We start from the raw sequence: 21,686 nt of genomic DNA on the forward strand, positions 1-21,686 counted from the left end.
AGTGCACCTTACCCCTTTGGCAACCAAACTCTTAATTTGTTGCTTTTTTTTTTGGGGGGGGGGGTCGGAAAGCAAAGTGGCTATTTAATCTAGATCATATCATTCCCGAAATGGATAAGAAACCGACCCCCCCCCAAAAAAAAAAAAAAAAAAAAAAAAAAAGCATAACACCAGAGATTCAATGCAAGTTATAACATTGAATGAGTGTCAACACATGGGGGCAGGGAAACTGTCCGTTTCCCCTACGATTTTCAAATAGAGAAAAAAGGAGCAAAAAGGAGACTCTAAGCTTTACAACGGTAGGTCATTTGTCTATTGTATTTGTTTGAGTTATGATAAATCATCGCTAAATCTCGGTTTCGTTTTTGTGACGCACTGTATAATTATTTAAGAAAAGAATATGACCTAAACTTTGGGTCACCTGTTCCCCTCCCATGCAGGCGCCGCCCCCGACTCAAATATTAAACATCACATACCCACACACTCCCCTCATGCATTCACACACAAACACATCCTCACAAACCCCCAAAACACACTATAAATCTCTCGCCATTTGCTTTCTCTGCCTCTCCGTCTGTCTTTCTCTCTCTCTCTCTCCCTCTTCAATCCCTTTTGCACCAGTGTTAAAAAATACTTCAGACTTTCCTCAGAAATTCCTTTGGACAACCCACTTGTCCATAAAGACAAACATACTGAATGCCTTTTTTTTAATTCAACCATGCCGCAAATATTTTTTATTCCAAAAAAGCTGATAATTATACAAACATGCAAAATTATTTGCATGTTCCAGTCAATTTTACTTCACAGAAATTGTACAAATAGCAATGGAAAGTCACAAACATTGACAATAATTCTACTCCACTAAATGAGTCAGTATTGATGTCCACCTACCTCCAATATTCTGAGATCATAATGATCATATGACACATGATACATTAATACAAATGACATGATCAGTGATTTTTTACTGAAAAATTGTTACAAGCTACCAAAACCATCGCAGCTGATTGGCTCAGAGGAAATTTGGCAGTGAAAATTATTCACAAGACATTTTGTGAATAATTTTGCTGTCCCATGGTTTGGGTCTCCAAACTACATCACAAGGTACAGGGTTCCAGTCCCTGTCAGTGCACACAAACTTACTTCAGAAAGACATTAACCCGAATTTCACCGATTCTACCAAGGAGAGGTACATGTACACCAGAGGACGTAACACAAAGCTTAGCAATGATCATAGTTCATTTTTCTACAACTGATTCCATTGACTACAATGTACAATCAATCGTGAAAATCAAGCTTACAATTAATCACTAATCTGTGTGTTACGGGACCCAGGAGCCTGTAACATGAAGTTTAGCGATTGATTGTGGGGTCGATTTATACGATTAATTGCATTGACATGTGGTGTATGATCAATCATACAATTTAGCCCCACGGTCAATCACTATGTTACAGACTCAGAGCTGTTTCACAAAGAGGTTCATCAAGAACTTACATAGGATTTCATGAACAATCGAAATAAGTACTTCTTCTAGAACTCAATCTTTCTCCTGACAATTCAACAAAGAATGGCCTCATTGCTAACAGTTTCATACAAATTGTAAAAAAGAACACCTATTTGGTTTTAAATCCACTGTTTTAGTCGATTAAGTCAGCATGTATATATTGACAAAGCATCAAATAAAGAATGTGTGCTTTTATTGAAGCGTGCAAAAATGATACACACAAATTGTGGTGTTTTTTTTCAATAGTGAGTCCACTGTTAATATTAATCAATGTACATGAACTGTTGTTGGCTCATTTAGGCTTGACCTTAATAACAAGTGTTCATTTAGAGTAGTATGCGCTATGATAAAAGCGTGCATTATTTATTCAGTGCCTTAGTGTGAATAAGGCAATGAATTAAGCATGAGCAATGCACGAGAGCTGCATAAACCATGTTTTCAAACCATGAATTCAAATCGCCTTCACGAATCCTGGCTAATAGGCTTGCTTGATGAACCATAAGATAATTGCTGTGACCTTGATTCTTAAGTAACAGCAAGAGCAAAATGTACAAAGAGAGGCTTGATAAAGTACTACCTATACAAATCTGTTCCTAAGACCTATTTGACAACTGATATTGCCGGTTTTGTCCAATTTAAAATGCTGGACCACAATTAATACTCCTATGAACCGAATGTGTAAGATCTGCACATTCATGTTTTCTAAAGTAAATAGTTCCTTTAGTATAAAATTCCTGTACCCAACATATCCCAAACAAAAATAAAATGAAAGTACAATGGGTGAGTCAATTTTTAACTCTGAACTGCTGCCCTCACTCATGTATAAAGCAGCCGTGGTGAAAATTGGAAGCAAAGTGGGGCATAAGTATGTAATGGAAAAAAATACATCCTATGAATATGCTGATTCACATGAAAAAATGATGAATCCTTGATTTGTCCAAATTCAAGTTCAATTCAATCCAAAATACTGCTCAGAATATATCTGCACCCATTACCCATTCATAACCCTTCTATAACTATTCAAAAGATGTTAGAATGAAGAATGGAAAAAATGCATTCTTATTTCCCCTTCCTCAATTTTATTTATAATTATATTTGCATTAATATGACAAGAGTGTTTTATAAAGAAATTTCCAAGAGACTGCAAACAGAGTTGGCAGAGTTACTCTAACTTTAAAAAGTATCAAGTTGACAAAGACCCCAATAGACTCTACAAACATCTATTTCTTTTTCCAAACAGAAGTACCTCTGCCACATCTGGATGCATATAAACAAGAAAAGGAATGGACTATCTAAAAGAACAAGGAAAAGAAGTGAAAGAGACAGAGGTGGATTACTCCTTTTTGCTCTTGTCGCTGTCACGATGGTGTAAAAATACAAAACTGAAGACAAAGACACCAAACATCATAGAGAAGGCACTTGCGTAGTAAGGGAATGCAGACGGGATGAAACGCTCAAACTGGGTGTGCTCAAAAGGACGGACTGAGACCTGGAGGAATTAACAAAAGGCAAGTGTGAGTAACCATACTGCTGAAAATGTCCTGGAGCAATAATGAATGAACCAAAAATGAATGAATAAATTAGTGAATTAATTAAGTGAATGAATCAATCAATCAATCATCCAACAAATCAGTCAATCAATCAATCACCCAATGAATGAAAGAACTAATTAATTCATGAATGAATGAATGGATCAATCAACCAACCAGTGAGTCAGTCAGTCAATCAAATCAGTCAATCAGTCAATCAATCAATCAATCAATCAATCAATCAATCAATCAATCTATCTATAAATGAATGAATGATTATTACATAAATGACTAACACAAGTATGTAGAATGTACAAGCCTTTGGTGGCTGGCGGTTCAATTTTGTAAAATGAAATTGCCAAGATATAGTTCTCAAATGACATTTGCCCCGAAAATCTAACGGGGTTTTCAACTAAAAATCGATTGACATTTCCTGGGAATCTGAGAAAGGGGGGGGGGGGGGGAGGTAATGGTACTTAAACATGCAGATGCAACAATTTCTACCAGAACCATTTGGTACATATTTTTTTCATTTATACATACAAATACTTGTGTGGTCATTTTATTTTGATCCTGTTTGAACTAATTTTTAGATTGTTGCCACAACAGGCATTTATGTTTGGTAGATGTCTATTGGTAGATACATACCTGTGTGGTGCTGAAAAGATGAGTGTAGCCAATGCGATTGTAATCCACTTTAAATTGAAACACACCATAGATATCAGGAAGCTTGAAGACTGTGGAGAAACGGCCATCTGTCAAGGGGATATCACACAAAAATCTCATTAGCATAAATACAGAATCAAGACATCATATATCAAAAGTGACAACATGTCATGATCTTCAAAGTGCAACTTTAGTGTTGAAGCATAAAACATAATATTTTTATACTATAAGAAATGTAGCCAAGCTTTGACACACCACTTCTGAAAAAGGTTTAATTATCTAGAATTATCTGCTGCACAAAAGCCAGACAAAGCAACAGTGAAATAGACTTTCAATCAAGGTGTTAATCAGAAGACAAAGTCACCAACACAATTATGCCCATGTGGGACAGTGCATAATTATTATTGCTTTAGGAACAGACCCAACATCTGACTGAAATCCTATGCTCATGTTGTCCATTTCCCAGTAATAAATATTTCCTACAAGAATCATTGACACATTATTTTTCATTAATACATACAAACATTTGGGTGGTAACTTTATTGTAGTCTTTTGGTGTTTAAACTCACTTTTAGACTGTTACCACAACAGGGGCCCGTTGCATAAAACTTTTTACCTGAGAAAACTCAGGTTGTTTTTACCGCAGTTTTTGCCCTGTGTTAAAGTCAATGGCAGAAATCAGACTAACCTTAGTTTTCAGTTTTTACCAGAGTTTTCTCAGGTAAAAAGTTTTATGCAACAGGCCCCAGGTGGGTGTTTCATAAAGCTGTTCGTAAGTTAAGAGCGACTTTAAGAACGACTGGTGATCCTTTCTCACGTGCTAAATAATCACCAACATATGACGGTGATCATCATTTACCACAAGAAAGGATCACCAGTCGTTCTTAAAGTCGCTCTTAACTTACGAACAGCTTTATGAAATGGGCCCCTGGTGTTTACGTATGACTTACTGTTGCTCTTGAGTGAAGTGCGAACAAATGGATCAATACGGACAAACTCCAATTGGACATCTTTGGCAGAGAAAGGACGCCATTCGCCATCGACCAAAATGTCAAGCCAGATGTTGTACTCCTACATCGGGTGAAGATAGAAGGAAACATTTTCGATACAACCAATTCAAAATATAAAGACTAAAAAAGTGTGACATCAACATTTTGTTTGGTAAATTTCAGCATTTCATGACTACTTATATACCACTAGTACTAATTCAAGGGCATGGATTGGCTTAAGCCTATACCATCTCCGGTTCCACGAACAAAGAAGTGCTTTCAGACCTATCTATCTAGCATTACTATCCTCAGTTCATCAATGCTATAAAGGCCTGTGACTTTCTTCAGAATACTGATGTAAGTGGTCCAACAACTCCCTCTTCTTGCTGTGCCCTGTTTAGCTAACCTATACATATTAATTCAACATGGATTGGTTCACGGTGGCCAAGGTACATGTATAGAACTGCCAAAAAAATACACAACAGGCCTAATTTGTAATGACAAGAAAAACTAGCACATCAATGATGTGGGGCTCATCCGGCATCTCGCAACGAAATTTAACACAATTTGAATTTCAGCCCAGTTGACACTGTAGTGAATTACATTGGTGATATACATTGAGGATATAGAATTGAAGTTGGTGAAGAAATGACATAGAAGCATTTTTTGTGATCTATGATTAAATTTCATATAAATTAAGCATAAATAATTTCTAGTCAAAATTTCTCAACTCTGTGTAGAACCTTGGTGAACCTCATGTAGCTCTCAGATGGAACAAAAATAAAGAAGTGGAATTTTCTGTGATTAATGAATACTTTTTGCAAAAATTGGTATAAATAATTTTCTACTGAAAATTTCAAAATTCTATGCAGAATTTTGGTGAACCTCATGAAGTTCTACCAGATGGAAGAAAAAAATCTAAATCGGTTGACAATTAAAGAAGAAGCATTTTATCTGAATTTTTAAAAATATGCATAAATTAGCACATTTTATGAGTTTCAAAATTCTGTGTAGAAGTTTTGAATCCCCCATTTAATGCTATCATATAAAGCAAACAGAATTGAAATCACACTTGAAATGATGAAGAAGATGCATTTGAAATTCAGTCAACAAAAAAAGAAGAGGCATTTTCTGTGATGTATGAATTTTGCATAAATTAGCATAACTAATTTTCTACTCCAAATTTAAAAATTCTGTGTAGAAGTTTGGTGAACCTCATGAAGCTCTACCAGATGGAAGAAAAAAAAATCAAAATCGGTCAACAAATAAAGAAGAAGCATTTTATGTGAATTTTTAAAAATATGCATACATTAATTTTGCATAAATTAGCATAAAAATTGTTCTAGTCAAATTTTCTAAAATTCTGTGTAGAAGTTTGGTGAACCTCATAAAGCTCTACCAGATGGAAGCCAAAAATTCAAAATCGGTCAATAAATAAAGAAGAAGCATTTTTTGTGAATTTTGAAAAATGTGCATAAATTAGCATATTTAATGAGTTTCAAAATTCTGTGTAGAAGTTTTGAATCCCCCACCTAGTGCTATCATATAAAGCAAGCAGAATTGAAATCGGACTTGAAATGGCGAAGAAGAAGCATTTTGAAATTGTGGACGGACGACAGACGCCAGACGCCACGGCATAAGCTCATCTGGCCATTCGGGCCTGATGAGCTAAAAACATGTCTAGAAAACATAAATTGCACCCCTCCCTCCCTCAGGAATGGTTACCTACCACTTTATCCTCAATGGTATATGATGCAGGTGGGGTGGTCTCTCCAACCTTGTGATGGGTGACACGGCTAACCCTGATGACACCATGCTCTTTGAAGACCCACTGAGAGAGGGCCACCGCCAGGGCCTGGTTGCCAGACTCGGCATACCTAAATATTCAAGGAATTCAATAGAAAATGACATGAATTTAACATTAAAGGGGTGGATACTGGATAGGAGAATCAGTCTGAAAAGATTCATATTCACTTGGTCTATAAGCGATTAGTCTACTTCTAGACAGTCTAATACCACATATGCTAAACCCGTTTGGTCTACTTTCAGCTGGGTCTAATTGACGTATGGTCTACACTCCACTTGGTCTGATACCCACTTTACATGTAGTCCAATTCTAATTAATTTACCCAGTGACTAATTTCAACTTTATTTACATGTACTTAACCTATCTATTTCTACTTTATCAAATGAAAAATTGGTTCATAAAACAGTTGATATAACCATATACATGTAGACTAAATAGTGTTATACCAAGTATACATATTATACAAACTGGTAAAGTCTAGCAGAATATAAAACAGTAAATGAGCTAAATGGCGATTGGAGCAAATGGTTAGCAGACAAGATGGTTGTAGAACATGAGATCAAATTGAATGCACAATGTAGACGAATGGGATGAAGACCAATCGGCAATCTTACATTTTGATAAAAACTAGACTCATTCTCAATGAATAGCATGTAGTTGAAGTTTATGCCTATGCCAATACTAGACCATTAATTGTAGTAAACACCTACATGTATCTTTAAAAATTTTCAAATAATGACCTCACGTATAATAATAATAGCTGGATTTATAAAGCGCTTTTTGCCTGAGGATACAAAGCGCTGCTATTATTACCCCGGCTTTAGCTCGAGCTACCATCAGCGGTGCTCAGTGCATTCAAGGAAATAATCCTGCCAGGTACCCATTCACCTCACCTGGGTCGAGTGAAGCACAGTGTGGATAAATTTCTTGCTGAAGGAAAACACGCCATGGCTAGGATTCGAACCTACGACCCTCTGTTTGAAAGGCGAGAGTCAGAACCACTAGACCACTACGCGCCCACATGTATATGAACATGAGCCAAGTTATCTCATTTAGGAAATTCCCTCCCATGATGGAAACTTCACCAATCAGGCATAAAGCTGTGCATCACATATAAAAGACTTTAACGGACTGAAGGACACTTACTTCTTGCTGCCTGACGATGCCTTCTGGACAGCCGACTGGAAGAAGGCATCACTGAAGAGTTCTACGGAACCACTGAAGACCACCCGGGCGTTGTTCCTGGCCTGTAGAGCAGCAACAAGAAGGGTATTCTTGCCAACAGCCAAGGGGTAATCTTCCACAGGCTCCTGTGGGTTGTGTGAGTAGGCGGACGACGAGGCATGGAGGACGTCGATGATGAGGGGGTTGTCAGGGTCGGCGATAAGGCTGCAGAGGAAAGGGTTCTTGGAATATCACCGGGTGGTATTTTATAAAGCTTTTCGTAAAGTTACGCACAAGTTCAAGCATGCAATCTGTTGCATTAACTTCCTCTTTGGGTATACTGCCCAATGCCCCACAATGGGAGTCAACCGGGCAGGAAGTGCGCAGATGTTAATGGCGCGGAGAGAGAAGATGCTTTTTTAGTCTTTGCTTTGTTTTGTGTACATGTAATCATTAAATATGCAGCGGAGTAACTACGACGGAACAGAACAAAAATAGGCCCAACCATACATAATGCAACCATATCATAAAGTTACGGGCCAATAAATTCAAGCGAGAAAGGTGAGACGCTGCATAATCCTACTTGTTTGATCATATGAAACTCTCAGGAAGTTTACTTCTCAAACTGATTGTCAGTGTTTGACTCTGAGAATTTCTTATTTATTTTCCTTATTTTAGTGATGGAAATTGCAATGGTGACTGGCAGCATCAGTCAGAAACTGGTGAACCGGTTGGTTTGACTCAGCCCTGATATCAACCTAGTTAGTGAGAAATATTTCATAAGGATATTCAGCAATTCCTTGAGGAAAAAAATTATTTTGAAAGGCAAAGCAGTTAAAAATAATCCAATCTTAGTTTTCTGAATGTGTATTTCAATGAATAATTGATAATTCATAGAAACTATATCCCACAAAATGTCAAATTATATCTTGAAAAAAAATATATCTCACCACTAATTGCTGATGTTGGAAATGTCCTCTTGTAAATAAGGGTCACATAGAGTCTACACACATTAGAAATTTATGAACTTGGGTTTTCCAGTACAACAGCATTGTACATGTAGAAAGAAAACATATTTGTTCCCCCAAAAACAAGCAGATAAAGCATTAATCTACATTCCTATGAACAAGCAAAATGTCAAAAATTACAAATTAAATTAACTCAACTCTACAAAGAAAATTCATTGATACATACCCAACTCCATTGAATAGGACAGGCTTGTTGCTTTTTGGACCTACAATTGTCTCAGCATCTATCATGTTTTCTGAATCTGCCACAACCAATGTGTGCTACAAAAAATGAAAAAGTATTTGTTTGCATGTAGGTGTATATATCCACATTCGATTTAATAATATGAAATAACAGCAGCTGGATATGCAATCATGCTCAAGCATTCTCTTAAAAGAATGCCAAGTTTACAGCTTGAAGAATATAATAACAAATAAAACATTTTTTTTTTTTAATGTTTTCTTCGATATTTTATCGATTTCATTTATTAAAATGAATAAAACGAACTACTGGCTCAAATCTGTGGCTGTAGTATACCAGTATGAAGTGTGCAAATTATTAGAAACAAATTGACACATTTTATGTAAACCATGAATAATCATGTTTGAACAGTATATCAAAGATATAACCCTCAATAATCTCTCCAGGGCTCCCGAACACAAATATTAGCGATCAATCGCTAAATGAACTGACTAATCAATATCAATGTTACAGTCCAAGCCTTGAAATAAGCGGGCGCTGAGCAAAATTCGCGCTCATAAAGCCATCAATTGCGCTCATAAAGCCATCAATTGCGCCCATATTCCATAAAGCCCCCAAATCATCAAAATTTTGACGACCGGGCGCAAATATTTTCCAGGTAATTGCGCCCGCCGTGAGTGAGCAGTGAAGCCATATCATACATGTAATTCAAATATCTGAAAAGCCAAAATCAAGTAACTTTCAATTTACGATAAGCACAGTTTCAAATTGCCAAGTGCGTCTTTTTTTCTGTACCATAAAAAGTGAGCTACGTCCATAGAGATGTATACTAATAACGCTAGAGGGCGTACTTCGTCAAATCGCTGTGATTACGCGGAGACCGGCCGCCATTACTCGATAGGTCTTCGAAGCCTGCCATGCGCGTACAGTACCTATGGGCCATGTACTGTGATAGCACAGAAACGGAACAAAATGATGACATATGAGCGCGAAAGCAAATGGAAAAGTTAAATAGTACTGAATGTACAGAATTACAGTTTAAATTAACAAAAAATCTAACGAAACTGAGAACAAAAATGCCTATATAATATAGGAATATCAATATAGTGCATAGGCTAATATACAGGCCAATGATACATCCCCAATTGTTTTTGCTTTGGTCATAACATTTCGATACACTAATATGACTCTTATTTTCTAATGATTTGGAAGGGATGAATATCAAAAATAACATGTAGGCCTGGGCATATTGTTCTAGGGAGTCCTGATTAACAAATTTAACATGTTCAAGTTGACCTCAGAAATTTAGTCAAGAAAGTTAAATTGGCCTACAGGCCATATCACAGTGTCTAATGCATATGAGACACTGGCGGATCTAACGGGGAGGGGGCAGAGCCGACTCGTGACCCCCCCCCCCCCTATTTTGAGAGGCACAGTTAAAATTTGTAATGTTAAATGCCGTTAAAACACAAGTGTACCCCCCTTTGAATTATTCACCCCCGGCTCCCCCTTTTGGAAAATCCTGGATCCGCGCCTGATAGCTGAGACACAATGTATAGATAAAAAACACAATTGCATTTTTTCAAGTAGTTTCATAATAACCATGATGCTGATAATTTATTTCTTCATTTTTTAGAATAATTGTTATAATTTATTTTCCATATATACATGTATAGATCTACACATAGAAATCATATGGGCATAACTCCTTTTCCCCATGGATTTAAATGTCGATGTAACCGTCATCACAATAACTCGTGAGTCATAAAATGACCTTTTATTGATAATATTTGAAAATGATTTACACATTGGTCCAGTTAATTGATGAATCTATAAGTTTATGATTTATATTTCCAATGTTGATGGCAACCATCCGATCATATACTTTCCTACTTGCAAATCAATGTAGAAAAGTTTGTTGACAGCAAAATTTGCATATCGAATTCATGCGCGCAAGCAGTCGTACAATTTTGCAATGTATACAGGAGGCCTAATATTGAGGGAAATTGTGTTTACAGTATTGCCTTGTAAACATGATAAACAAATTACGATGCGTGTTTAACCTGCTGAAACACCATGCTGATCGGCAAACCGGCTGAGATATTGTGTTTGTGATCCTATGATTGAACCAATATTATGTAAACAATCAAGGATCGAATAATAAGAAGAGGAAGAAGGAGGAGGAGAAGGAGATGAGAATAAACAGAGCGGGAGGGGGATATAATAATTTTTTGTATTATACTACGAAGTATATTATTACTGCAACTGAGTGTATAAAACCAATTGATAACAATTACTGAACGAGATACATGCACACTTAAACTTATCATAAAAACTTTTGTAAAATTGTGAGTACGAAAACCAAACATATTAAACAATAATTATAGGCCTATTGTAAAACTGACAAATCCTTTGAATAAGATATTACAAATTGTCGGCTGTTGAGTGATCATCCTAATTTAACCTCAAATATAATACCTGTCTTGAAATTGTGTTAATCAAATGTGACTGTGTTGCTTGAATACTAATTAATCATGTTAAAGACAAAGATTTCCTAACTCTGGCACCGGCCTCTCGGCTCTGTGTATAAACAGATATAAACACGCATTTTGCAGATTATTTTTTTCCCCTTTTTTTTTATGGTCATTTTAAAAGTATATACTGAATTTGATTTTTTCATTTTTTTTAATGATACGATTTCCATGGATGAACAAAATTATAATGTCAGTTTATTACGGGGCCGAAGAATGATTTTGAAAGTGGTGGTCGGGGGGGGGGGGATGCATAAAATCACAATCAAATTTTATTATGTACTGTTCATTTTCACTTTAGGGAGGGGTCCGGTCGCGCCCCCTGTATACTTGAATACTTTTATTTTGATTGTGAATTTGCTTGAATGCGTATGTCACTTCACCCCACCCCCTACAAAGCGACTAAAATAAACCGATTCTAACTCAAAGAGAAGGGTATTAAAAGCAAAAATTTTGGAACAATGAAAAGTCATTCTAGATATTTTTTAAATCAATATCTCATTATCGGTGCCGTATAGGCCTGCAGATTTTTATCATATTCCTATGAGAAAAAAATTAACGAAACCACTGAAGACCCAATATAGTTTTACCATTGATGGTGTAACGGGAGGCTCACCATGCAAAAAAAAATAATGAGATGCCCTGAAATACTATACTTGCTGATGAAACTAAAATAGCTCATTATAGTTAGTATAAGATAAAAATACTAACTTATACAAATTATTGTACATAAAAAAAAACTATTACTAGTACATATTTCATGCAAATTAAGACAAGTTACATAGTTGTAGGCCATGTATGCTCAATTTTATAGGCCTATACTGTTTTCTTTTTTTTTTACGAGATAAGAATGTTAATCTGTAAAATTGTTATAGGGCCTATCCGATTTATATAACTTTGTATTATGTTTGAATGGAAATGAAATTTTAAAAAATGAATTGAAGTGAAGTGAAATGAATTGGAATTACAAAATTATATCCGACATAAATTGGTCGATGAGAACATGGAATCATTTGGATGAAGGAATTGCCAAAGGACGATGACAGTTAAAGCCAATTAAAGGTAGGGAAATCCATAGAAGATGGGCTGATTAACTGTCTTTTGAATTAAATGTCAAAATTTACTATTAATAATTTATTTTATTTATCTATCTATTTATTTATGTGTTATCAATATGTTGTCTATTATTATAATAGGCCTATAAACGGACAGGTAATCGTAGATGCAAATGATTTGAGAATTTCATCCCGAAATTCAGGTAAAAAGACATATCAATAGCTGATCCCCATGTAATCACACTAATAGTTTATTAAGATGCAATTTGTCATTCATATTTTCAATTGTATATGAGGTTAGATTCTTTTCTTCAAGATAAAACCCGGAGAAGGCATCCCTTTTTGTACGAGCTATGTGTACATCCGGGTACTTTTGCAAATCTAGACCTATCGAGCAATGGCCGACCACGCTCCGCGCAATCACAGACGTTAAGTACGCGCGCCTATGGCGACTCCGCACTCTAGCGTAATTAGTATACATCTCTATGGCTACGTCCGTCTTTTTTTTCTGTAATACATGTGCGCTCGTGCTTCCGGTAGTGGTAACAGTTTTTCTATACTTCACCATATGCAATTTCTAATGCACACATTTCCAGTTGGGATATCACAATTCTGCGATATAGTAATTTGAATTGCACAGGAGATAAATCCCTGTTCACAGCACATACGATTTGCGAGTCTTTTATCCTCACAGTCGCCGACTTTGCTTGTCAAAACGGAGCCTTAATAATCCAAAATCACTTAGCTTATAGTTGTGAATTATAGCTTTTTAATTTCTTTCTTGGAGAGGGGTAAATATCAGACAATAAATCATCAAACAAGGCTCCATCTAAAAAAAAAATAGGAGGACGCCGTGCACTTGAGTGTGGACTTGTTAGCTAGCCAGTTTGAGCTCATGTTCAGGTCTTGGAGAGGGTTGTGACTTCGCAGTTAAAGGATCACCTTGAAGGATTTGGCATGCTTCCAGTCAATCAGTCAGCTTATCGGAATCACCATTCTACAGAGACTGCCCTGGTGAAAGTTTTCAATGATCTTCTCCTGGCTGTTGATAGGGGCGAGGAGGCAGTGCTCGTTCTGCTTGATTACACCGCTGCATTCGACACCATCGACCACGAACTGTTACTGTATCGCCTGCAAAATGACTTTGGTATAACTGGGACTGTCCTTGATTGGCTCCGTTCTTACCTCCACAATCGAAGTCAACAAGTTACCATCAACGGCACCCTATCGGCGAGATTCCCCTTGGTCTGCGGCGTTCCGCAGGGTTCAGTGGTTGGCCCGCTCCTCTTCATCTTGTACACAAGTCCTCTGTCAAGATTCATTGACTCTCACCGGGACATTCGACATGCCATGTATGCTGATGATACACAAATTTACATCACTTTGAAACCCACTGGTAAACATGAAGCTGCACAGAAGCTCAATAGTTGCTTAGAGGACATCAAAGCCTGGTCACATGATAACAAACTCTGTCTTAACGAAAGCAAGTCTGAAATGATCCACATCTCCTCCAAATTTAGAAACACAGAGTCCTTCCCAATGCTCTCAACCACAAGTAGCACTAGCGATAGTATTTTGATGTGTAATGAGTTGGTAAGGGATCTTGGGGTGACAATTGACAAGAATCTCACATTTCAACAGCATGTTAAGAATATTTGTAAGTCTGCCTCCTTTGGTATTTTTAAGATTGGAAAAATGAGGAGGCTACTCGACCAACCCACAACTGCTAAACTTACCCATGCTTTTGTATCTTCCCACATTGATTACTGCAATTCTGCTCTTTCTGGTATCCCACCGTCACATTTACGCCCACTTCAAAGAATTCAAAATAGTGCTGCAAGGCTTGTTACTCTTTCAAGAAAATCTGAACATGTTACACCTATTCTGAAATCACTTCATTGGCTTCCAATACGCCAACGCATCATTTTCAAAGTTCTTCTCATGACGTATAAAATAATCAATGGCCTAGCTCCTGAATACCTCTCTAATCTCATTTCTCTCCGCTCTTCTAGCTCACTCAGACCACTTCGTTCTTCAACAACCTTGCAGCTTACTTTAGGACCACGTACAAATACCAGTTATGGGGATCGAGCCTTTTCCGTTTTCGCTCCAATCCAGTGGAATAAATTACCATCTTACATCCATAATGCCAACTCCCTTGATCAATTTAAGACCTTGCTAAAGACCCACCTTTTTAATGTATAGGTATCAGTTGTGGGTTGGTCTATATTGAGGTGCACATCTTTATAGTTGCATTTGTTTGTTTAAAATTTTGCTTTGAATACATCAAGGTGTTTTTTTTTTTTTTTTTCCCCGGTAATTTAGTTGATAGGCAGAAAACTGAGCGCTTAGAAACACCTGTATTAAGCGCCCTACAAATGTTATAATTATTATTATTATTATTATTCATGTTCTCTGCCAGAGCTCCGGGTGAGAATTCTATCAGTAATGGCCTATAAAGTGATGGTGATTTTCCGTTTTCAGATATAGTTTAGATTTCATGTTAATTGTTGAAAACTGTCAAAAAACATTATGATTTCTTCATTGTGATGAATATTTAAGTTATCAATGAATACATTTTCACCGAATTTAGACTCTCCCAGAATGAAAGGCATTTTCTGTGGAGATCTGCGTTTTCAAATAACTTGTGAAAAACTTAAGGTACATGAACCTACAATACATGTACATAGCCTGTGGCTATGTGCTGGAATTTGAATAGACTGAGTTAGATATTGATTTCATTTCTTCATTTCTTTAACATAATTCATATGCAATCCGAGTGCACCTCACAGTCACAATCACACACAAACACTCACCCACACCCGTGATTCTAACCATGAAAAAAACCTTAAAAATTATTTATTTTTTTCTAAATTTATTATTTGATCTGAATTCTCTCTTTCTCCATTTCTCTTTTTTTTCTTTTTTTTTTCATTTATTTAGATTTTTTTTTTTTTTTTGGGGGGGGGTTCATTGTTCGTGGTTCATTAAAGATGAGAAATAAATAAGCCCATGTGTGTGTGGTTGTAAAGGGGATGTGGAGTGAGGGTGTCAAAACACACTTAAACATTTAAATCTGATTTCTTAAATATGTTTGAATAAGCCTAATACTTAGCATGCTATTCATGTACTAATTAAAAAATTGCAGGAGCTGCGCTTACTATATACAAATTTGCGGTGTGGTTCACCGTTATATATATATTTTTTTAATTGCCCCCGGTTCCTGTAAAAAGCCTGTGAGCCGGGGGCAATTTTTTTTGAAAAATTGCCCTTGGTCTGCAGCTGCTTATTTCAAGGCTTGTGTTACACGCGCATTAAGTTTAAAATACTGACCAGGGACCAATCAGATGTTCTTTCATATTTGCAAGTCATCGCAAACCTTTGTGTTACAGAGCCCCAGTCTTCAAAACATAAAAATTATGGTAAAAAGCACACTTCATCACACTCACATATCCTTCATCTTTAACATCGTAATTAAGATGATCAATAACTGATGTGCCCTCTTCATCAAATTCAAGTCCACAATTACTTCCAAGTTCTCTTAATGGTTCTCCTGCAAAAAAATGTATAAAAGTAATTGAATGTGAAAGGAAGGTCAAATCAGCTACGTGTATAGGAACATAAAGATATAAAACAAAATTAAAAACACTTCAAAAAGTCAAGCAACTCATGTGTGAGGGGTTTTACTTTTTTTGGTGGTTACTGAACAAAAAAAAGGTGAAAGCTTCTTCATTCCTCTTTACTATGTAATTGAATTTTTCCATCAACACTAGTGAACCTCAGTCCATCCTTGAAACAACCGATGTAATGAGCCATTTCAACCCCCCCCCCCCACAAACACAGCCTATATTTTCAGAGAGATTGTATGCATGTTGTCCCCTAAATACATTTCTAATTCACTCTCCAGTATATGTACATCACAGAAAAGGTAGAATTAATTTCTTATCTCGAGACTAACAATCTGACAGCAATATCCAATATACAGTAGAAGCTTAAAGGGGAATAAAAACCTTGGTAAAAAAAGGTAGAGTTGGGAAAAAGAAATATAAGAAAAACAGAAAGGTGAAAGTTTGAAAGAAATCATGACAAGCAATAAGAAAGTTATGGCTGCTTAAAAATTGATATTCCTAAGACTGTAAATTTCAAATTGGCAACTGGGTAAGAAAATCATGACAAGAGGGCAAGGACAACTTGCCCATAGGCATGTACTTAATTATCAGGATTTTGTGGTTTTCCTCTAAGTAGGCCCTACCTATTCCCCTAGGGCGGTAACCAAAATATAACCTAGGTAGCATATTGTTTTATTTTGCCATGAATGCAAAATATATTTGACGAAAACTTTTGAAAAAAAATTGACATTTTAGCCATTTTACATACATGTATGTTGGAGTGAGTGGAACAGTAGTCCTTGCCTTACATCACTATGACATCACTATGACATCACAAATGCGGCCAATTTGAAGTCTCCATGGGTAATTAAAGTGATTACCAATTTTTACAACTTTCAAAAATTCATAACTTTCTTATTGTTTGTCCAATATTGTTCAAACTTTGAACTCATCTGATTTTTCTTTTTCCTCTAAAAACAACTTTTCATTTGGGTTGGATTCCCCTTTAATAACCAACTCTTCCTAACCACTTACCTATATCTGCGTTACCAGCTACAAGAATGTTTCCTCCTTCATCAATAAAATCTGTTAAAGTATTTTCTCCAATATCTCCACCAAATTCTGCAAAAAGACAATGTTAGCAATTACTAAATATACCCGATATACAATGACTGTAAATATATATAGATAGAACTTTATTCCACATGTTCTCAATGTATATTTCATGCTCTAAATAGAACATCCATTACATCTCCGAAATCTAAGCGTTTTTTTTTTTTTTTTTTTTTTTAAGAAGAAAAATCAGGGGGAGCATTTCATGAAACAAATAGTCAGTGCATTACACTATTTCTACTGAAATCCTTGAATCTAATTGGCTAATCACTGATGAGAAATATTATCTTTTATTCTCTAAATTGTTATTCTATTGCCTTCCTATCACAAAACCTCTCACAACTCATTTTAAGATGCACAAAATGAAATTTATGAAAATATATAAAACACTTTGATCCTTATGTAAGTTGAAGTATCACTGATATTTGTTAATATTGCATTAAAAAGGGAAAATGTAAGGGCTCAGATTAATATATTTTTTTGAAAATGAAAACAAATTCTACAATGAAGCATTTCATGACGCAAATAGTCCAGTAATTTTCAATGACAACTGTAACGTCTACATATACAAGCTACATGTACTGGAATCCTTGCATTTGATTTCTGATTGGCCAAGTGAAAATTCGTAGATGAAACTCACTGATAAAATCCTGAAACACTTCCCAAATTCTACAATATACATATATATGTATGTACATGGACATCACAACCTTCAGAATTAATTTGATACAATAAGAGCAATGCAGAAATATAAGTGAAACTGAAACAGAGGATCATCCTACCTTCTACTGATGGGCAAAATAGCACTAGATGTTCATAAAGGTATTCCCCATAGCTGCTTAGCTTCAGGTTGGGGTCATCAGCAGTCTTGTATGTCAGGTCAAAACCCCTCTCTACATTACAGGAAAAAAAAATAATATAGGAATATTGACTATAAAGACAAGTTTTATCATGAGAGGATGCAAAGTTACCGACATGATTTTGTCACAAAGAGGAAGTGATTTCAAATGTGTACATGTACTGATGTACATGTATATGAACATCCACCTGGTTAGACTTAATGTAACCATTATATACTAACTAAATGCGCACGAGTCCGTCGGTCCCAGATGATCTGGAAAGTTGAAACAGGAGAACAAACATCCTCAACTCATATACTGGTATATTTCACATTCTGGATATGAAATGTTCTTCCAAAGTCAATATTTTCTTTAGGGTTGTTATCATTAAGAAGATTCTCTGTCGATACCTCGCTAAAAATATCTTACCTATATTGATAACTATCGACAAAAGAAAAAAAGAAGAACATAATCAATACGCATTTTTTATGCATCATAGCGATGTCACATACTCGCGTTGGTCAAAATTTGTATCTGTATTCATATACTTTTATTGAAATAAGATTTGCATTTAATTAATTAATTATGCTAAGTTATTTATGAAATATAACATTTGCTCAATCAACAATTATACTGCCTCAAAACTGCTAATTTTTTATTCACAGACTCTTTGTGGGATCCCGATCAAATGTACTTAAAGGTCAAGTCCACCCCAGGAAAATGCTGACTTGAATAAATAGAGAAAAATCAAACTAGCATAGTGCTAAAAATTTCATCAAAATCGGATGTAAAATAAGAAAGTTACATGACATTTTAAAGTTTCGCTTATTTTTCACAAAACAGTGATATGCACAACAAGGTAAGTCAGTCGATGATGTCCATCACTCACTATTTCTTTTGTTTTTTATTGTTTGAATTATACAATATTTCATTTTTTATAGATTTGACAATAAGGACCAATTTGACTGAACCATATAGTATTAAACAATACTAATTCCACATGTTCAGGGAGGAATTAATCGTTGTATCACTTGACAATGAGGAGAAAATTAGAATATTTCATATAATAAAATACAAAAGAAATAGTGAGTGGATGACGTCATAGTCTCCTCATTTGCATCCCAACCAGGATGTGCATACAACTGTTTTGTGAAATTAAGCGAAACTTTAAAATGTCATAAATTTTGGTATCGCAATTTTTTTTTAATATATTTTATTGTTTTTTTATTTTCTTATGTATTTCTTTGCATTTCGACTTCGTTTTTTCTTGTTCTTTCAATGGAAATTGTGGCAAACTTAAATTTATTGAATTTAATCAGTAAAAGTAGAAATAATGATACATTTATGAATTTCGGCTAAATACACAATTTGCGTTCGATTTGTACATAAATTCACGTTTTTGAGCAGTTTTGGGTCTGACACGCACTTACATAATGTTGAGTAATTTCGTAATCCCGTACCCGGGCATCGCCAATTTGATCTCAAAAGTTGCACGAGATTTGAAAGTAAAAAGTCAGCGAGCGGTGAGGTTGAAAAAGTTTGCATGGCAGATTAATCGTGAAAAATGAGGGGGGCGGAACCCGGGCTTTTAGGGTTAAAATCCGCGTTCATCGGATGTAAATGATTACATAACATCTTTTAACCAGTAGAGGCGCACGGCCAATATGGGAGACTCTCTCCAATAGGGGAGACAATCTCCCACATTGGAGACTTGCTTTGCAAAAGGACAAAAGAAACAACACCAACAAAAGCATAATGTTTTCCACCCAAAATGTTCTCACTGAGGTCAGAAGCCCATTTGTCTTGTGTGTGATTGACAACAAAAATCCTTATCAAAACAAAAGTAGACAGTGAATTTTTAAAGTAGACGGTGAAAAGGGATTATTTATCATGAGGAATCTGCTTATCACATTTTTATTTGCCGCCAAGGTAATCCTTATGCAGCTATGCAGCAAATGTAAACAAAGGAAACTGGTCTCCAATTTCCAAAACTGGAGACTGTCTCTGAAATTGGATACCCAAATTCTTTACCAATGACAAATGTCTCTGATATTGGACTTGGAGATAATCTCCCACATTGGACTCTTGACTTTGGAGACAGTCTCCAATATTGGCCGTGCGCCTCTACCGTTAACAAAAATATTTAGCATAAATACATCTTCACCTTTCACGTTATTAGCATTATTTTTTGAGCTTGCATAATACTTGCGTCGGCCGATAAATATCAGGAATCGTAATAAAAATACTTGCATCGGTCGATAAATATCAAAAAGCGATCTTTAATAAAAATTACATTTAATTTATCGACCGATGCCTTTGGCGATGGTTACGATTCATGATATTTATCGGCCGATGCAAGTATTTTTAAAATCTAAGTTGGCAGCTATACACGCGTGCCGGAGCTCCCTGGGTTAACTCTCCAGGAGCATCCAGGCTAGGTTAGAACCGTTAGAGTTAGTTATGAATACGATTAATTACCTGTGGCTGGCGCTGGCCCTACATTCATGAATAACGCCCAACATGATTTTTTGCATGTGGGACTGTGGTGAATTTAAAAGTTCAAACATTTGATTCATCGTGAAACAAATAACACTAATATTACATACCCTGTAGAGATTTGAAGAACATCGAATGCGACTCTCGCATAGTCATTGAATCTAGGAGAACCAGGGTCTTTCCTCCACCCTGAACAGTGCTAAGGATGGCCAGAAGCCCGCAGAGAACAAGTGCCACGCCGACTGCCATTTTGGTCAAAATACTGAAGGACTTAATTAGCCAATTTGAAGATGATATTTAATTCAAAACTCTTTTTTTTTTTTTTAAAGTAATTATTTGGTAATCCTTAAAAAGTATGATAATAATTATAAACTCGAAAAAATAAATTTAAATTTAAATTATTAAGCTTTAAAGTATAATAATTTATTTTTGTACTATTCTATTTATGAACTGTACTAGTTTGACACTGAACAGAACCAATCAACTAACGCCAACGTGCAACGTGTACAGTCGATGTATGAATCTGCAGCAGCCCAAGCTAGGTGCTAGTCTGCAGGTACAGACCCTGATTGGAACTTTGATCAACAAGTGTGCCTCCACGCAAAGACTAGTTACTAAACTTGCTGTTCCAATGGCCTTCGATCAGTACACAAGGCATGAGAAGGCTGCAATTCAGACCCTTTACTCGAGTGAAGGGTTTGCCCAGCAGACTAGCTATAGGTGCCGCGGAACGGTTTTCGAAGTGGGGGCTGAGCCGAAACGAAGTGACCATGCATGCAAAAAGGGTCAAAATCATCAGATGCTTACTTTTCGGATGGTTTTAGAAAAAATATGGGGGAAGGGATGAAGAATGACAGAAAAACAAAAATGTATGTTGTAGGGGGGTTGTAGGCCTAGCTACTCTTATCAAAATTTAAATTTTCATTTCGCGGTGGTAAAACTTATAGAGCCAAGTACTCCTATATAACCAAGATATTAAAATCGGGTGCTCATTTTAGGTCACCCTGACGAAAAGTTTTATTATGAAATTGCAATTAATGAGAGATTTTTTTGTAGCAGACTCCCGATTTCGCGAAATCATTTTTTTTTAGATGAAAACGTATAATGTACCTTAGTATATCATCAAAGTAATTCACATCCACTCTTGAAAGAAAATATATATAAGTGTTCATAAA

At 36.0% G+C, this 21,686-nt stretch overlaps 1 protein-coding gene across 1 annotated transcript; it reads right to left on the reverse strand.

The window, feature by feature from the left end:
• Positions 1–653: 653 nt before the first annotated feature.
• On the reverse strand, positions 654–21,202 carry LOC129276725 (dolichyl-diphosphooligosaccharide--protein glycosyltransferase 48 kDa subunit-like). The gene is made up of 10 exons (XM_064109775.1): positions 20,622–21,202; positions 17,959–18,069; positions 17,099–17,185; positions 15,905–16,008; positions 8,855–8,949; positions 7,643–7,885; positions 6,419–6,566; positions 4,651–4,771; positions 3,683–3,789; positions 654–2,994 (listed from the first exon to the last, which is right to left on the reverse strand). Exons 1-10 carry the CDS (start codon positions 20,758–20,760, stop codon positions 2,839–2,841), a joined length of 1,311 nt encoding a protein of 436 aa, XP_063965845.1. The 5' UTR covers positions 20,761–21,202; the 3' UTR covers positions 654–2,838.
• Positions 21,203–21,686: the final 484 nt, after the last annotated feature.

This window comes from Lytechinus pictus, chromosome 14, assembly GCF_037042905.1.
Source record: "Lytechinus pictus isolate F3 Inbred chromosome 14, Lp3.0, whole genome shotgun sequence".
Taxonomy (NCBI): Eukaryota; Metazoa; Echinodermata; class Echinoidea; order Temnopleuroida; family Toxopneustidae; genus Lytechinus; species Lytechinus pictus.

Coding starts and splice junctions, on each gene's coding strand:
- LOC129276725 (XM_064109775.1), bottom strand. CDS start 20,760: ATGGCAGTCGGCGTGGCACTTGTTCTCTGCGGGCTTCTGGCCATCCTT. Junction 8,950..15,904: donor ATGTTAAAGATGAAGGATAT/GTGAGTGTGATG, acceptor CATTTTTTGTAG/CACACATTGGTTGTGGCAGA. Junction 3,790..4,650: donor CACTTCACTCAAGAGCAACA/GTAAGTCATACG, acceptor TCCCCTTGACAG/ATGGCCGTTTCTCCACAGTC.